Source organism: Apteryx mantelli, chromosome 4, assembly GCF_036417845.1.
Source record: "Apteryx mantelli isolate bAptMan1 chromosome 4, bAptMan1.hap1, whole genome shotgun sequence".
Lineage (NCBI taxonomy): Eukaryota > Metazoa > Chordata > Aves > Apterygiformes > Apterygidae > Apteryx > Apteryx mantelli.
The window spans coordinates 29,551,887-29,571,577 of NC_089981.1; the positions used below are offsets into that span (position 1 = coordinate 29,551,887).

The 19,691-nt window shown below is 35.7% G+C and overlaps 1 protein-coding gene across 1 annotated transcript in view; it reads right to left on the minus strand.

The window, feature by feature from the left end:
- The window catches only part of SBF2 (SET binding factor 2), a 281,893-nt gene that overhangs the window by 24,158 nt on the left and 238,044 nt on the right, over positions 1-19,691 (minus strand). Inside the window, exons 29-33 of the mRNA XM_067296115.1 lie at positions 18,718-18,813; positions 11,880-12,064; positions 6,225-6,401; positions 3,276-3,377; positions 1,834-2,019 (exon numbers count right to left, since the gene is read on the minus strand). Coding sequence (XP_067152216.1) covers positions 1,834-2,019; positions 3,276-3,377; positions 6,225-6,401; positions 11,880-12,064; positions 18,718-18,813 — 746 coding nt within the window. The remainder of the gene's footprint in view (positions 1-1,833; positions 2,020-3,275; positions 3,378-6,224; positions 6,402-11,879; positions 12,065-18,717; positions 18,814-19,691) is intronic.

Sequence of the window (19,691 nt, forward strand, 5' to 3'; positions counted from 1 at the left end):
ACTATATAAAAAAATAAGAACATTCCAGCTGACCCATTGTTTCTCAGCTTTCTAAAGGTTTATGTTCCTTCTTTTTCTGGTACTATTACTGCACCTCTGAAAAATCTGTTTCAACTACGGAAATGGAAAATTACAGCGAAATCTCTACCAGCCAAGAATATAAAGCCTGCAGAAAAAGCATTACTTATGGTGGAATTGTATGAACTCTGGGGCAGAGATTAGACTAGCATGAGAAAAACAGAATACCACGAACTACAAAATTTTATTTATGTTTGTTTCCCCTAATAACCATCTTGAACATCTGTTAACATGCTCCTGAGAGGAGGCCCTCTGCCTAATAATGCTCACTCGAACATCAGGCCTGCAACTAACTTCCTGGAATGACATCTTTGTCTTGAATCCAAAATGCTTCAAGAACCTCATCACTCTGTGCTTTATCCTTCTTTCTATGCAAGACCCTAATCTGAAAAATCATCATGAAGAAGTTACGGACTGCCATACTGTTGCTGCAATGACCTGGATGGCAAATGTAATGTTATGCACAGTCGAATGGTCAAACCAACTGGTGATGTAAAAAAATACACTGACTCTATTCATATAATTATGATCATTTTGGAAGTTTGTCTTTATAACTCTGATTGGGAGCACAATGAGGCTCAGGTTGCTGAGATACTTCCAGTGGGCTCCATATTCTCAGAGAGATTTTTCTTGTTGGTCACCCCACAGGAACCTCTCTAGGAAGGTACTAGGCTGAGGCTCAATGATCGGCTGCTCGAAACCTAATTCATTCTGGGAAGAGGCCTACAGCAATTATATATAGCAGCAGACTTGGCATATCTGTCCCTGCATTTGATTAGAAAAAAATGACAAGAAAAATCTACCAAAAGACTACTCACCTTAGCTACAACATCCTACTTAGAGAAATCATCACCATATTTATGTGCCAACAGGCAAAGAAAGAAAAGGCACTCCTCTTCTGCTACAAGTAAGGTTCAGTCCCTGCAGCCTGAAAAAATCTACAAATGAGGATGTGGAATGAAATTGAAGAGAGTTTCTCAAAAAATTAAAACAAAGCTTTTGGATGGAGTTGAGAATTAGGGCAGGTATAGTACTGAATTAAGTGCTAGTATAAAAAAATGAAGTAAAGGTAGAATTTTCCTCAGGAAAGCTTCAACAGTCAGATCTAAGACAGACTGTTTACCAGAGGGAAAAAAACGTATAGCACTCGTGCTGAAATTCCACTGCTACCAGTCATCAGGCTCTGCTTGTCTAGAACATGTAAGAGTAACACACTAGACCTTTGGAATGCATTACATAGAGGAAATAGAGGGGTTTTTGATTTAAATTCTATTTTGGAGTTTGAAAACATCACAGACAGCTGCAGCATATAGGTTGTCTCCAGAACTGATGCACAGTACAAGGCCTCTTCAAAGGTCATCATCATGCACAGGGAATTAAAAAGCACATGTGCTGGCTACTCACTGTATTTACAATCCGCCAATATCTCCTTTTAAATTTAAGGTCCTCCATGCTGCCAAAAGCCAGCTTAAAGAACTCCTATTTAAAACCTCCGTATAAATCGTCTTAAAAGATCCATAATGCCAACAATCCCCTTTATACAGTTTTGTGTGGACGGTCGGTCTCCTCTAGGCAACCATTTGCTATTTTTCAACTCTTTCTTGAGGCAAAACCCATTCACTTTACCAAAAGCTAGAGATAAAGTTTACTAGTCTTCTCTCAAAGCATTATCTATAATAGACATGCAATCGTGGCATCCATACACTAATTTATGAATACTTCTTGTAAACTAAAATTAGATATAGATTGACTTACTTGATGCACACAGTCTAGGAACTGTAAGAAAATAGGAGCAAATCCACTACCCTGACAATTGAGAGTCAGATTACTGCGCTGACTGAATTTATGACCAAAAGACAGCCATTCTTTTTCCACCAGCATTCGGAAGCCTTCAAGTGTCCTATAGAAGGGATCACTGAGTAACTGCACCAGAGATACCACCTAGATCACAAAACAGAATATTCTGTGTTAAGCGTGATCAGAGTTAAAAGGAGAACACTTTATTCAATGAAATATTCCATAATCTGTTTATATTTCAGGGAAACAAAAGCATTCATATAAACAAAATTACAAATATTTTACCAATTACAGATATTGTTATCAAAATAATGCAAATAATATTTCATATTTAAGAGCTTCAACTAAACTGGGTAAAAGACAAACCTGAGCAACTGTAGATTTTGGATTTTTTGAGATTTTGGTTATTACAATGCTTACCAAATTTAAATTAAATTTGAAATAAAACCACTTTTATTAATAAAACATGGATGATAAACATTTACAAAAAAGTATGGGCTACCTCAGCAGAGAAAGCTTTAAAGAATGGTTCTTGAGGGTTACTTTAGATCTTCTGAAGTGTTGCCGTACTATGGTGCTTACCAGCCTGTTCTTGTAGACAGCATCTCAGGAGACTGTAAAACGCAGTACAGACATCTCCTAGCTCCAGTTATTATGTACCTTCCCTTCTCTAGTTTTCATTTTTGACAGTGGTTCCAAGAATAATGTTAACATTCCCTTGTGTTTTTGTTTAGCTGGTATCGGGATGCTGGCTGTACAAGAGGTTTTTATTTACAGAAATTATTGGTATCTGTGTTTATTTTCTGGATTATGAAGCAACTACATGGACACAATGTACCCACCGCATGAGGCAGTGGGTCATCATTCACCTAATTTATAGTTTGCTTCAGAAAGTTATCTGTTATAGTCATCTGTCCTTGCAGCAGGTGTCACTTTGGCATAAATTCAGTTTTTTCTTTGTGTGTGGTCTCCTAACTTCATTTAAGAAAAGTGAATGGCAAGAGAAAGAATTCCCTTCCTTCTCTCTTGTGGTTGGTCAGTCTCCTCGAGGCAACCGTTCACTTTATTTACAAAGATAAAATGAGCTGCTGTGGCAACTCTCAGCTTTCAGTCTAAAATATATAGTCAGTACAGGATTTCAGATATTAGATGTGCCTTAAAAGTGTAAGCCCATCAGGACCTTTGGAACAAGTTCATTGTATGGAACATTTTTCATGGTCGTGAAAAATCAGTAATAGGTGCAAACTGCAAAGGAATGCAGGATTCAGGCATTCTAGTCTCTTCATTGCTGCCACATCACAAAGTTGTTAATGTTATATCAAACTTTCAGTCACTTATCTAAAAAATATTGCCTTGTGTTTCGTCTCACTAGTTATTTCCAGGCTTTAATAGCAGCTTACTTGTGCGGTTATATCCCAGCCATCTTCCAAACAAACCATAACTGAAGAACCATTTTCCAGGAGCTCTGAGATGATCACACCCAACTGCATTATCCTGTGAAGCTATAAAGTATTACAAATAAGTAACATACTCAAATGTAAGATAAATTTCTAGATCTTATCAACAAACAGAATCCTTTTATACTTAATATTAAAAATGACTTATGAAGCTGACATACAGCACAGAGAAATTGATTGATGCAACAGATTAGAAACTATAATAACATAACAGTCTCAGAAGGTTTTTATTCAAACTATAACAAAACTAAGCAAAGATTTGAAGATAGGAGCTGAATCTATTAAAACTAATGTGTTCTGTAATAAAATTGATGTCATAAAAAGGAGAATGGGAACAACATGGTTGACAGATTTATTGTAGAGAAATTCCATGCTGGGCTCAACACTAAAATCTTTTCCTGTGAAATGTTAAAGTTTCATAAAGTCACTACATACTTTTAATGGTAGAATCCATGTAAGATATTTAAAGGAAAATATTTCTAATATTCAATCTCATGAAAGCCTGAAAGAAGGAAGAAAGAAAATACAGGAAAACAAAAGAGGACAATCTCATGAACGTTTGAAATTAATTCAATGAACTATGTATTAAAAATCCAAAAAGAAAAAAAAATCCCATTTCTATAATCTGGAAATAGATTAAAGTCTCTTCTCTGCTTTGGGACAAACTGGCTAAAACATGTAGAAAGAGGATACTTTAATTCTAACATGCATTATGCAGTTTTACTACAAATGCTTCAGCATATGGGGAAGTTAATTTCTCTGGGCAGGTTTATTGACTTGAATGAGATTTATTCAAACATAAAAGTTACAAGCAGATGAAAAATTTAGTGGATTGCACAGGTTTATTTTTTCTTAATAAGCAGTTTACATCATAATGACAAAAGGGAAAATCTTTGTCCTGTTTCTATCATTTTTGTGATACTGTGACAGCATTCCTGGCAAACAACATAACAGACAATACGCAACCAATTCAGTTTTTTACAGTAGAATGAAACTGCTTTTTGTAGAGCACTGAATAGAACCCAACCAAGACCAGCAGTAGGAAATATGAAAGCCTGAAAGAAGAAAGAAAACAACATAGGAAAACAAATAAATAAAAGACAAGACATATCTAAGATCATGTAAGGAAAAAACAATCAACAATCCTATAAATATTACCATGGAAATTACGATGGCAGATACTTAACTCCTCTGAACATTCCCATAGTCATTACTTAGAAAATAAAAGCAACTCATTTTCCTGAAATTATTAATAGATAAAGATTGAAAAGAATATCACCTTTAAAAATCAAACATGTCTATATTTTTTAGGCAGTAGAGTAGAATAAAGACTTCTTCTTGCTGTCCATACGAAAAGAAACTGATGTGTAATCTGGTTATAAAGATTCACTATTTTTATCATTATATTTACATTCAGAAAATATGGCAGCATCTTGATTTTTTTGTGTATTCACAGCCTTAAAAAGAACTATTTAACCTATACAGTATTAAAAGCCAATACCATGTAACTTCTGTTATCTAGCAGAAGAAAGCTTTGTATAATAAAAACAAATTTCCAAGATGACAGATAGCAGAAAGAAGTAGAAAATGGGACAAATCAGTCATAAATTAAGTTTATCACATAAGTCACATACCATAGCATTTTAAACATGATTTACACCACAGAAACATCTTGGTAATGAATCAGGGCTAGTGCGTGATATTCTGATCTAGTCCTGAGCACAGAGCAATGCACTGCTGCCCTTGCTCTGAAGTTTCTTATACTTTGAGAAACAGCTGATCTCTGAGCTGCTATAGGGACAAGTTTATTTCATCAAAATGTAACTCAGCTCATCTGTCTACACTTTTTGATTTGCTCAATCGCTTTGTGATTGAAAACGTTAGTATGGTGGAGGAGTCAAGTATTCATTCTCCCCCACCTCCTTCTCCCCTTCCTGAACAAAGCAGGGCTCAGACACAGCGCTGACCAGCTCCTGTGCTCTCTAGCAGGGATCACGCCGCCAGGGGAAAAGTGGCAAGCCTGTCCTTGCATTGTAGCTCATGCCAGCCAGGAGTATGATACATAGTTACCAGAATTACTATGTTACGGACAGGTACTTCCTCCTTGAGAAATTAGCATAAGATACGGTTCTATTCTTTTTTCTACGATTAATTATATTCAGGAGAATTTATTCAACAGAGGATTCCAAACCTAACATGCACCTGTTCAAAAGTATTCGCTATAACTGAAATGCTCAAAGATTCACAAGGAGTTGACTTTTCCACATGATCATCATTTGAATCTTGCAAAAGTTACTTCCAATCACGCCTTCACTTTCTTAGTCTTAACATAAGAGAATGTGGGATACGGAAATAAAGGAACAGATTCAGAGAGAACAGGTACTGATAGATGATGAGCCCCCTGTCCCCCGACGTGTTCCTATATCCCACAATAGACAACAGATGTTGGCCTGTTGTTAAATACTTGTGCATATGGGAAGTCAGGGGGGTAACGCATATGAAAAGTATAACACTGGCTTTAAAATCAAAAGACTCAGTTATTGTTTTCTGCTTATTTCTGATTTTTAAAATATATAATGTAAGACAAAGCAGTTGAAATCAAGACTATAAATTGATATAGGCAGTAAAAATGGTCATCTCTACTTGGGTACTTGTTCCATGTCAGAAATAGTAAATTATGTTATTAAAAATGCCTCCTACATCTGTAAATGTTATGGTCATATTAAAATAATAATGCCTATGTACTGACAAAACTGACAGTATGCAAAGTAACTACAAAGAACAACAACAGCTGGCTAGAAGATAATAGTTCTCTGTCACAACAGCGTCAGATTTATTTTGTGTAAGCAGTCCTGCACATAGATTATTAGAAGTATCTGTCACATAAATTACCTGTGGGAACCATTCTGACTCCCCAAGTGCTTTAAGGAATGTTGCCTCAGAATCTGTAGGAATAGCGCTGGGAACACAAGCTCTCATCAGCTTTTTAAAGCTTGCTTTTGTCTGTCGGATGTCACTGAATTCAACAGGAACAAATTCACAATTTAAAGCAAAATCAAGTTTGAAGCCCTGTGTGAGAAGGACAACAGCAGATGCAATTTAATAGGAAAGCATATTTTTTATCGCAGGCCTCATCAAATCTCAAAGCCTTACTCACTTTATTGCTAAATATTTCAATTCATAATTCAAATTCTGTTTATTTTAAGCAGCTGCCCAGCACATAATGATGCTTACAACACTTGCAAAATGTCCCATAAAAAACTACCCATCTACTACTCATAGCAAAGGAATGTATAACACATGACATTAATATTTTTATTAATACAACAAAGCTGATTTTGATAAATCTTCTGAGTTCTTTTGAAATGACAATAAAATTTGTGATTCAAATACTACTAGTTGATAAATACCAAATAAAGGAAGTTGCAGTACTCCCTTATAGAGTTCACTAGAGAAATCAAACTATTCTCCAAAGTTAATGTCAATAAGCATATTTAAGCTGATATTCAAATTTCCAGGAACAAGTAAATTCAGATTTAAACATAGGTAGTTTTCCAGTAGTGATGCACAATGCATGGGATGCAAATAGCATTCTGTTTGGTTTTTTTTTTTTGATTCTTCTGGAAGCAAAGACTTGCATGGCATGGGCACAAGGCATACCTACAATAATATTAACTGGCAGTTTTGAGGAACATGAAGAAATATTTGCTCAAGGTCACAAAAGGAATTAGTATCCAAACTAGAATTTAGAATTTTTTGACTCCTAGGCCTGTACTCAAAATCACACCTCTCTCTTTTTCTCTCCTCTTATTCTCTCTCCTTTATATTTCTTTGTTTATATATTCTCAACCAGGCAGATGGAATCTTATCCCAATATGATATAGAGTACAGGCATAACAAATGTATGCATAAAATGGGGTGCATCTGGAAGATGTCTGTCTGCTATTTTTTAGTTCTTTACGCACCAGATAACATGCTTCCTTTAGTTTTTTTTAATGGAAATTAACCAAAAAAAAACAAACAAAAAAACCCTGTCTGAAGTACTAACAATGCAGTACAGATTCTAGTAGTTTAATGAACAAAGCAGGAAAAAAACCCTCCAAATCTCAAAAGAACCCCCAAAACTGCAACCTAGCAAACTCACCTAAGCAGTTCTTGCAACCTGAGGCAGCTGTTCGTCTAAAGTACCTAATTCAACACACAGCAGTAGTTGGGGAACACCTGATACAATTTCCAAGAGGTATGTGAGGTTTTCCTAGCAAAATTTTTCATGTTTTACATACTATATTTAGAAAATGAGTGACAAAAGGGAGGGGCTGAATTAAGAGATCAAATTATTTCACTGAAAAAGAGAACTACAGAGAGAAGGATGATAATGTGGAGAACATAATTGGAAAAGAAACAATTTTCATGCATGAAGCATTGATAGACCTTCACAGCAAACTGTTTTCAGTTTTCTTCAGAAACTGCTCTTTAATACAATAAACATAGTCTACAAACAGTCTCGATCAAGATGTTTCATAGGATGCCAGGCCAAAATGTTGGAAAGCAAAAGCCCAGATCCATTAGTCCTGTTTATGTTTTGGCATAGCTCAAAAATAAATTTAAAAAGCATACAGCTTAACTACCAATCTTGTTTTTTAGAATGCTAAGTTGTAAGGAGGTATGGTAAGAGCACATGAGAAACATAGCTGTATTTCCTCAAAACATTATATTTTTCTGTCTACATCACCAAAATACGTGACATGCTACTGATTTGAATAAAGCAGGTCCTTACAGGAATTAACATCCGAAATGTATGCTCCGCCAAGCCTATTACAAAGCCAGCAAATTCCAAGTTAGCAAGACTAACAAAAGCTAGGCAAATACCTCACAAACAAAAATCATCAGTCATTCTTTATATAAGGCGAAAGTTGAACTGATCTTATAGATTAGGTACAGATCAATGACAGCAAGCTCAAAACAATACACTAATCACTATGTAATTTTATTCTTACATTGGTTAACACAATACACACCTTTTTCTTAGAAATGCCCATCTTTTGCAAAATCATATTATTAAGTTAAAAAAAAAAAAAAGTGAAAAAACCCACCCCTAACCTCTAAGGTCTAAACAAGTAGGAATAAGGACACCATCTGGCATAATATAAGGATCCCTGATGGACTGCCCCTCTACAAAATTTCCAAATTATACACATGCTACTGGGCTGCAGACTATTTCAGGATGGTTTTGTCAAATGCTTATTGTTTGCACATCCAATCGTCAACTCCTTTTGTATTCTGCATAAAAATACACACCTGAATGGTAATATATTAAAATGCTTTAACATATACCAAGCATTAACATACTATCCCCATCTGGTTTGTGAGTGCTGGCATATTAAACCATTTCTAGTTTTTGTCCCAGTGGTCAAAAAGGTCACTTTGAAGCAGCAGACTAAAGATGTTTCTACTCATTTCCTTTAGATGCATGACTGAACTCTCCACTTATAATTCATTAAGAAATTAAACAAACAGAAACATGAAAAATTATTTGTATTTGGTTAGAGCAATTTTATTCCATCTAATCATTTCCCTCACCTTCCTCTTCCTGTATTCCTTTTCATCAAAGGGTCTGCTTTGCCAGAGCCTTGTGTGGCTTACAGTTATAAAAGATATTTTAAGATGATGAAAAATTGATACGAACAGACCTGTTTGAAAACTTCAGGCAGAACGCTCTCCAGAAAACCAAATGAAAGTGCCAACTTGATTAAAATGAAAACTTTTCAAGGAAAATAAACAGTTTTCTCAGTATTCAAAATAACAGTTTGTTTTAATAATGATGAATTACATTTACTTTGGAATTTTCTGGTTTGACTTTTAAGTAATATTATTATGCTTTATAATATGAAATTAAAACACTGATTACAAGACTTAGTATGACATTTCTGCAAATTATTGTTTTGCTAACTATGGTGGAAAATGATTACATGGCAGATGACATTTTCATAATATAAATAATTAAAAGTGACTACATCCTGTACGAGTGCCTGATGAAGAAACCAAACAGAAGATGAATTTGCAAACCAATTATAAAAGAAAAATTAAAAAAGGAACAAGAAGTGATACTTAACTGTTATATTAACCATCATTTAAAAATACATTTGTATTTCAGAATACAAATCAAATATAAAATATTTTAAAGTATAAAAGTCAACACAGAAACACATTTTGCAAAGAATTCTAGTATTTTGATTCAGGACATTCTTCCATCTCCTGAAAAAATATAATTTCAAAAGGAATTGAATAACGGTGTTTCCACACGAGCTTTTGAAAGTTATAGACTTCACTCATTACATTATGTTTTACATCTGCTATTTCTCTGCATGATGGAGAAAGAAAATAAAAAAATAGATACATGTAATTATATGAATAATATAAAATATATAATATAATTACATTAAAATATAATATATTATAATAAATATTTATATTTATTTATATTTTATTTATATTTTATTATATATATTATAATATATATTATAATATAATAAAAATATTTCTTGGAGAAAGAAAATAAAAAATAAGTGACTTTTCAATCTTTGAGTGCAGGACTTTTTAAAAAATACCTGCAAACATTTTTTGAAAAAAGAAAAGTTAAATTATCAAGAATTACTGTAGATGAACACCTGTTTCTTAAACAACAGCATCTAAAATATTAAGGTCTAACCAAAAAGGTGTGAAAAATTGTAAACATCACGGACCTCTTCATGTAATAAAATCAAGATGGACAGACTTCTGTTTCAACCTCATTCACTTCATCCTGGTGCTGGCCCACACTAATGATGCTTTTCTTTCCCTGCTAATTGCTTTGCTGACTAATAACATTCCATTTACTTTGTAACATATTTTAACCCATCAAGAAAAACAAAACTGCAGCTTAAATTACCAAATAAGTCTGTTTTATGTTTCCAAAACTAGACGTCACTGTGAGATGATGAGTCAGCTGAACGTTTAGATGATGAAACAGTCGAATCAGAGGACAGTAGTATGTGCTTAGGAGTATTTAATTGAGGCTATGAAAGTGAGAACACACAGATATAGAGCTCCAGATCTGCCTTTGGAATAGCTCCGAATAGCCCCTGAGATGGGCAGCGAGCCCCGCTGCCGGCACATCCCCCCCACCCCATTTGCCTGCAGCTCCAGCCCTCAGCCTTTCCTCAGCAGTCACACCAAGCGGGGCCACACGCTGCTGCGCTGCTCCCTGCACAGCCTGCGCTGCTGAGGCACTGAAGAGATGGGCACTTCTGAATCCGAAGGCTTTGCTGGACATGGTGTTGGCTAGCCAACAGGCACCCACTGCAAAGGGGAAGCCTCACCGCTAGGAACAAGAACTGGAAGCCGGGTGCTTTGCCAGATTCTAGTACAAAAATAAGATCTCCGCTTAATGTTGAAAAGCTGCCAAATTGCTATCTTGCCATGAGAAGTTACTTTGTCCTCACCCTTGTGGCGGAAAATACAATATGGCCTGCACCGCTTAAAAACTTTTAATTGACTTTATGCCAATGGACTGATCATTTATGAATTTCTCTAATTATTTTTTGAATCCATTTAAATTTTTAGCCTCTAAAGGGTCATGTTGTAATGGGCTCCACAGTTTAATTATGAAGTACTGAAAAAAGTACCTCCTTTTTTTCCCAGTCTGCTATCTGATAATTTCATTGGATACCCTTCAGTTCTTTTACTTTGAGAAACAGTTGATCACCTTTTGCATTCACCTTCTCCATACTTTTCATGATCTTACAGACCTGGAATGTATTTCGGTCTTAGTCATGTATTTTCCAATTTAAATACTCTTATCTTGCACAAAAGCTACTCCATTTTTTAATCATCTTTGTCATCCTTTTCTGTATCTTTTAACTGTGTCTTTAGCTCTGTATCTACTACACATCAACACTTGAGCAAGAGACAACAGCTATAGCTCCAGCCACCGAACTTCAGCTTTTGTGGGTTTGAGCCTGTCCTTTAGTTGCTTTTTCTGGTTTTCTGTTTGTCTTGGGGGCGCCGAGCTTCGACCGGGGCTTTTTGAGGGAGTTTGATGCCTAATGCTTAAGAGTTACTAGGTTTGGGGGCTGGAGGCTTTTTGGGTCTGGTTGTTTGGGGGGCGGGGGGGGAGCTCTGATACACTACAAGGTGCCTTGGCGGGGGCGACCCCTGGGCATGAAGCAGCTTGAAGCGCTGCGGCCCAGGGACCGGTGGTGGCAGTTCCCGGTGGCCCCCCGGGCCCGGCCTCCGTGCCGCTCCGCTCGCTCCCTCAGTGCTGCCCGCGCCCCGTGGGGGGGCAGGGAGCAGCTGCTGCAGCGCGTTTCCTTGGCGGGCACGCACTGCCGTCACCTGTGGGAACCGGGGGCGTGGGCACCGGGGCACCCAGGGCAGCTGCCGCTGTCCCCCACCCCAGGAGAGTTATCCATCTATCTTAGCTAGAATATTACTGTTCTGTAAAAACTAGGGTTATTACACTCAAGCCAAAAAGAAACTATTTTAACATAAAAATAAAATAGCCATTACCCGTAATTGAGATTTTTCTCCAAATATGTAAAGTGCTGCTTGACGTCTCAGAAGTTGACTCTGCAAAAATGTGCTGCTACTGTAGGAAGTGGTGTTATCTTTCCCTGCAAGTCTTGCACCAACATCAATGAATGGAGTCTGAGCGCTGATAAATCGATTGCTGGAACGAAGACTCGCCCAGACACCTTCATGAAGATGAAGAATATTTAAAAAACTTTTTTTGTGAGGCGCTAGAGATCACAATTATTAAGGCATGCACTAAAATATAATTTAGAAAGTACAGTGTTTAAACATGTCATTTGCATTCTCCATAGGATACAATTAACACACACTGGAAAGCAATCATTTCATAACAAAAATTGTCAAAATCAACCTACTGTACTGTTGTTTAAACTAAGACTCTAATCAAACATTGCACAGTGATTTCTACTGTATAGAAAATGGTTGCTATGAAATCAGTAACACAATGATAAAATGAATCATAATTTGCAAGTCACTAACATCCATTTAAGCATACAGAAATGAAATGAATAGTGTTGTTCTTTTCAGAAGCAGGGACAAAAATTTGCTGAATTTCCTCGTCAAAGGCCTATTATTTTGGAAGTCTAACTACTAAAAGTATTATATAATAATAATCTCCTTCAACAATGGAAACAGCATCACTTTAAACTGTTACCAAGAACTCTTGCACTCCCTTTGCCTCACATAATGTAACAGCATACCCCAGATTTTATTATAATCAAAATGTATATAAGGATGAACAATTCAAATATTACATTTCAGGATAAAGTATTCCATATTTGATTTTTAAATACTTTGATTAAAATGGAGAATGCCATAGATCTTAGTTTGTAACTGTCCATGTCTAATGGACATGTTAGAAAGCGAAATGGATTTAAGCAAGTTCTTTTTTTAATCCTGTGTTTCACAACTACATTCTAACAGATGTGACTATGGTCTAATTGTGTGAGTAAAGAGGAGGATGCCTCAAAGATGACAGTTTTACAGTTCTGTTCTGGCACTAGTATCAACATCACTCTGGCAGCAGGGAGTAGTACAGAAATCCCAAAGCTAGCAACAACTTGAGCTGTATATCCGCAAGCAACAGCGCAGTATGACGTGGAGCCACAGTCTCGCATCTGAAAGCGGCACAGCCATACTCGAAATGCGCTGTACCAACCTAATAAGCTCTGCCTCTCAACAAGCTTTTTAGTTTGCATATTGTGCCTTATTGATGCAGCTATGTTACTGTCATTTCCAGAGGAGGAAATTTCTACAACGCTCTGATCACACTTAAGTAAGTGTTATGATGTCCATGTAAGATAAAGTACTGGTAAACCAGATTGTCAGAGCCTATCTAGCACTAGCAGAAGAAAAGATAAATAGTAGGTATTTTTCTGTGTTTTCTGCCTTGGTTAGTAACTATGATTTTTTGTGACAATTCTTTCATGTTCAGTGTGAAATATCTGAAAGGCAATTGATTTTCAGAATATAAATAGCACTACTTGACAATCAAATCTCTAAAAGCATACTGAATTTGGTGTTCAAATGGCTGTGTGAAATTCTTTAACCCAATATGCAGTAAATCAGATTATCAGAGGACTCTTCTTGTCCATAAATCTGTGAAGCAAGGCATCCAAAATAAAGGCACCAAAAATATCTAGTGGCAGCAGAAATTTAGATACTACAGTAGCAAGAAAAGAATCTTCAGTAAAATCAGTAATATGAATAGTTAGTACTTCCTGCATACAAGAAAAAAAGCTGTAGATAGCAGTAAAATTCCACTGAGATACCCCAACCAGCAAAATAATTTTATTCTATTTTTTCAGAAGCAGCATTGTTTTTGCACTTAAAAAAAAATCCTATAGAGAAATCTGCCACAGGGACTTGTCCGTATAGCATAGCTTGTCTGCCTGTCTGGCTCCCAGGTTTAGATGGGAGCAAACAAATGGGAGTAACCGAGAATGGTTTGGTAAGAACTTAGAGTCACTAAGTTTCAAACAGTTTCAATTTCAAAGAAAGCCAGTTTTATGAAATACCTCACTTACTAAAGTAGTATGTTTGGTATAAACTTGTGTTCCACATCTGAATTGTTACAGAAGAAAAAATAAAGACTTTAGGAAGCAAAGAGAAATCACAGCAAGCATTTGATAATGGAAATAAATTGTTGCTCATTTGGTATGGAGCAATGCTAGTTCCAAAGACAACTGCCCAAAATATTATATACGAAAAAATACTCTATCCCATCAGTCACACTTTCTAACATTTTACAAAAGTACACCATCATTAGAGCTTGTAGCACATCAAAAGCAACAGAACCAGTTACAAATACATGCAGATGAACATGTTTACTCAGTGATGGATAATGGTAATCAAAAGACAATTATAATTCTTTTCTAATTTTGCCCTGTATCTTATTTTTTGTCAGTAGTAACTAACTTTCATTATTTGGCACATATTTCATTATTATGAGTTTCTTATCTGGCAGAAATCAATACCTCCCTGTCCACTAACATTACCAATGATTTTGGAAGGAAAGTTCATCGAGTAGGCAGTAGCATTTCCTAGCTACTCTACTAAAGAAATAGAAACTACTACTGCAAAAGAAACTACTCTTTTGCAGAATTAATCTTTGCTGTTAAAAATTTTGTCACAGAAAATTTTTTTTCTGAAGAATTAAAAGATTCTACATGTCACTCTGCATTAGATCATAATATTATTAAAGTATAACATGCTGAAGTGTGTTGTTAGCTAATCACTGTCACTGCATCATACATTCATTGGCAAAAAAAAACCCAAACCAAAAAAAACCCCCCAAACCCCACAACCCAACCCCCCAAATTTTGTTAATGCAGAGTTAAGGCTTTCTGACAAGTACCACTTTAGCATATATTAGAATATTGTAGCAGTTATGGAGATGGTAGAACAGAATGTGCTTTCAGGACACAGAATACAGTACCTTGATGGACTCTTCCCTTAGTTGCTGATTTGGAATTTGAATGAGTGAAACATTTATCTCTGTACCCAAGCACTGGTAGATAACAGTAAAGACAGAAGGAGGAGGAATGGAATGCACATTGCAGCGAGACACATTGCAGGAGAAAAGAAAAGGGTTACTTATTAATTTCCAAAGATGTAGTATATATTGAATTTCTTTAAAGTACATGATTTATCAGACAGCACAAATCTTAGTCATCACAAGACAAAACATCAATCAAGCCAGAAAACCAATACAAAATGGGAAGGAAGTACCCATTTATCAAAAAGGAATAATTTAATGGTCATTGCAATAATTTCAAACATGCAGCACAGCCATTATGTTTTTTTTATTATTATTATAATACTGAAAGGAAACTTAACAATTAAATCATTCGGCTGGATACTTTACTGAAAGTCCAGTCAAAAGTTAGTTTACTTAAAAATCTCAAATTTTAGTGCAATTTTGCAAAACTCTCTTCTCCTCAAAAATATTTTAATTACATAATTTGATGGACCTCAAAATGAAATCAGAATGCAAGATGTTAGTTCTGTATACCTACTTACATTTTTAAAGCACCGTGTAAAAGTATATAATTTAGAAAACAGTCATTCTCCAGTATCGATCAAAGGGATTTTTTTCCCCTTGCCTAAAAACTCACTTTCAGTGGGAGTCTTGTATGCTTATCAGATAGCATGTTATTGGCTCAGACACAACATCTACACAACCAGCTTCTTTCAATACAAAGTATTAATTTCTTCTGCTTTTAAAATGAATATCTCAGAGCGGAGTCTGCATTTATTCATTATAAATATCCTCGTATTTTTCTAGCAGCAGGAAATCATACTGAGAAAACATTTTATTGTACTAAATTACAAAACAATGGCAGGTGAGAAGTGCTGTTCTTTAGAACCAATTAAGTACCACACTATACCTATAAAGTAATATAAGAAGAAAAGGTATACATTTTTAAGTGAACTTGATTTTTGTGAATCATCCAAAGTACTTGCCAAAAAGAAGGCCCAAGAATGAAAACATACTATAAAATGGAAGTGTTTGGCCAAATATTTCAGCTCAGAACTAACTTAACTTGTTTTTAGGTCAAATACTTGATTAGAATTTCCCACATAAAATAAAAAAGGTATCTGACATGAACATGAATATTCAGGAAAACTGATGAATGTTCAGAACAAGGATAATTTTAAAAAGTGAGAAATATTATTCAAGCACTGGAACATATCTTTTAACTTCAGTTTTAAAAGGATGCATATTAAAAACACGCAATATCTGGCACATAGAAATAGAAAATGTCATTTTCAATTGGTACATCATAGCTGAACTTGGCTTTTGAGCCCTCTGCGTGTGACAATGAAAATAAGAAAAGGAAGAGTGATCCAGAAACAAAACCACAAAAATCCTGCTGTTGTATTTTGTACAGTGTAGTACATAATCCAGTTATTAAATGGCTGTTGCAGACTTTGGGCTGATTGCTATGATAAATTAATTAGCTAACCCCACCATATTTACTATGTATATTTTTTGCTTTGTTGGTTACTCTGAGAAACATGAAGGAGAGAGAAAGCACCATTTTTAGACTGTCTGCATAAAATAAGTCTCTTTTTCAGCTGATCAAAAAATCTGCTATGTCCATTCTTGGTCTTGCATACTGTATTGTGACACTACTCCATATGTGCAATATAACTAGTAGCAAAAACCCTTGCAATAACAAAGCCTATCTGAATCCACTAACTTGACAACATCACTTTTAGAGGTTCTATATACTCCTGTATTTTGGAAAATTTCCAAAAGAATTCTGTTATCCAATCAAAAAGACCTAGTGTTTACTTATTTTAGGGAGATACCCCTCCATTTCTCTTTCCCTGTCCACTTCTCCCTTTCACCAGGACTCCCATCATACTTGTCAAACATTCTTATGTTTCAGCTGAGTCCTCGTGTATCCTGCTGAGCTGCGAATAGACTGCAGATAGCAGCCTGCAGTCACACCTTTCAGATATAAAGGGCAGATGGGGCACTTGTCCAGCAGAACACAAGATAACTTCTCTGCCCTCTTTCTGACTACTGCTGGAATTCAGCCAAGAGACTGCCATGTCCAAGAAGACAACACAAAGCCTATGGTCTAATACTGCCTCTAGACTCCTCTTACCTTTACCAAATTCCCCCTATCACACTTACACAAAGTGTAATCCCAGAAACCAGCAACTCTTATTTCAGTAATCCTTTTATCTTCAAAAGACAACTTCCAAACACTCAACCAGCAAGCTTTCCCCTGACTTATCTGGAGCACCTTCATTGCCCCTCAGCACAACTCCACTGTTGGCACGTTTCGTTCCCGCACGAAGGAGTGGAATGCAACAAAAAGCCTGCTGTCAGCTACCCAGCATTTTCACTATTTCAGTGCTAAGGCAAGCTGGGCACAAGCACTAACTTATCTAACATTTCCAGACACTGTCCGTTAATCACTGTTCTCTTATCTCCACAGGCATTTTACCTATCCAATTAAAACCTCCATTCTTTTCATCTCCGTGTTCAGTAACTTGAGACAGTGAGTAGAGTCTATAAACAGAACTTTTAGGTATGAAATATGCATATACTATGATGATGGAGATGCACACAAGTGTATATTCTATGGTGACCCCCATTTAACTGCCCTTCTCTTCTGCTACATTACTCATGTAACTTCTCCATACAGTTCTGTGTATTTTCCTTCCTTCCACTCTCCCTCCCTTCCACCTCCTTCCTTCCTGTAATCCCTTCTTTTGAATGTCTTTCTCTACAAAACTGTCTTATCTTTCTCCATACAAAGCTTTTCCATTGTACAATAATTTAGGTTGGAATGGACCTCAGGAGGCCAAAACAGGTCTAACTTCCTGGTTAGACCAGCCTTCTTATGGCTTTTCTCACTCCCACCTCTGAAAATCTGAGGTCAACCTGTTGTAAGATTGTTACTTCACTGTCTACAAAGCTGCAAGGAGTTAAAAGGGAAGAACAGCAAGCTATAGATGTCTAGAAACAATTGTACTATCAGCCTTCAGAGGTCAAAGGTAATAAAAGCAATATAAAATTCTTTCTTTTGGGAAATATTTTCATATCTATTCTAACAACCATATGTTATATTTAAGGAATTCACTGCACTGATTTATGCAAGTACTGCACATTAAAAAATCCTAACAATTTCATCAAACTGAAGAAGTAGTATAAATGCACTTCACAAAAAGGAAAGCTTCTTGTAGAAATGACACTGATCAGCTCTTGTTCCTAAAAATAACTGTTCCCAAAGAATGCACTGTATCTCTCTACTGGTTACAAGCTGGCCATATATCTCCTTCGTTTACATAAAGTACAATTATTTAGCTAGATTATTTGTAGCTTTATGAACCATCAAATAATCTTCAGCCAAATGCTGGTCTGATTTGTAATCGGAGATTCTAAAGTGCATTCAATCCTAATGTATGTGTGAACTTCCTCATACTACTAAATCTCATGACCATATATTTTATTTCAGGGATAGAAAACAAGCATTTTTAGGCCATACATTTCAGCTAATTAAAAACAGAGATGACTCAAACAGTATTTAGAAACATAATTCCTAATTAAGTGCTTAATTTTCCACTAATTCCCAACATGAAACAGACTTCATTTCCATAGTAAGTAAAGAACTTAAACAGGAATTAGATACTTAAATAATGTTATGGACTGAGGCTAATCTGTAATTTCTATTTTGCTGTTTCATAGAGGAACAAATCAATAAGCAGTATTATTATTTTTATTTCACTACCATTTTGTTCTTATTTTTTATTTCAAATAACACAGGTGCTTAGTCTTTGAGCTAGTCTTACTAACCTCCTTGAGCAAAGCTATTGGATAGATTTACATCCAAATGTCCTGGCACTACCTGCTTAAACACAGTGGACATTCTTGAAGCCCTCCTTTCAGTGCCTAAAGTCAGTCAAAAAAGAATAGAAGATTAAAAAACTACAATGTTACTTCAGACTAACAACATAAATGATAAAAATGATTTTTTCACACTTAATACAGCCAATTGCTGCCAATTTTGTATTTCAGATTTGTTTTTTTAAAGACAGATGTATACATTTACAACAGTATGGAGATGTTAGATACAGCCAAGCAATCAACATATTTAACAATAAATGAAGCAAAGCATGCACACTTTGGGAATGATGTTATTTTACAAGAAAAAACACTGTTTGGCTATATTAGGCCAATTTCCACCAACTGAATAAAGCAGGACAGACACAGTTTTAAGTCACAAAATCCTCTTTCTAAGACATCAGGGTTACCTTTACATGAACCCTACCAGGTTTTGTCACATGATAACTGAAACAGAATATGGATTAATTTCTTCATGGTTCCACCAATGCATAACAAAAATAATGTCTTCTGAAAGGGTTTTCATTTCAAGTAAAGCTCTACTTGGAAATGGCATTAAAATCCCATTCTGAGAATGTAACACACATGAAAATTTCTATATGCCTTCCATCGTTGCTATAGCTAAATCCTGCATAAGTTCATGTAGAATCTGACCTTGCAATCTCACATTTTCTCAGTCCCTTCAAGGTTGGCAATCTCTTATTCAATATACAATTTTTAATATGCTTAATTTGTTATAAAAGTTTCTAAAGCGTATCACTGCTTTTGATATGGTTATATAATGTAATTGCCGCATTTGATATAGAAAAACTTGTAAAGTTCTGGCATTCTGATATTCTGGAAACCTTTATTTTATTTGTTCTATAATTGCAACACATTGCTAAAGCCTCAAGATGGGCCCATCATCCTCAACCCTATTTCATCAA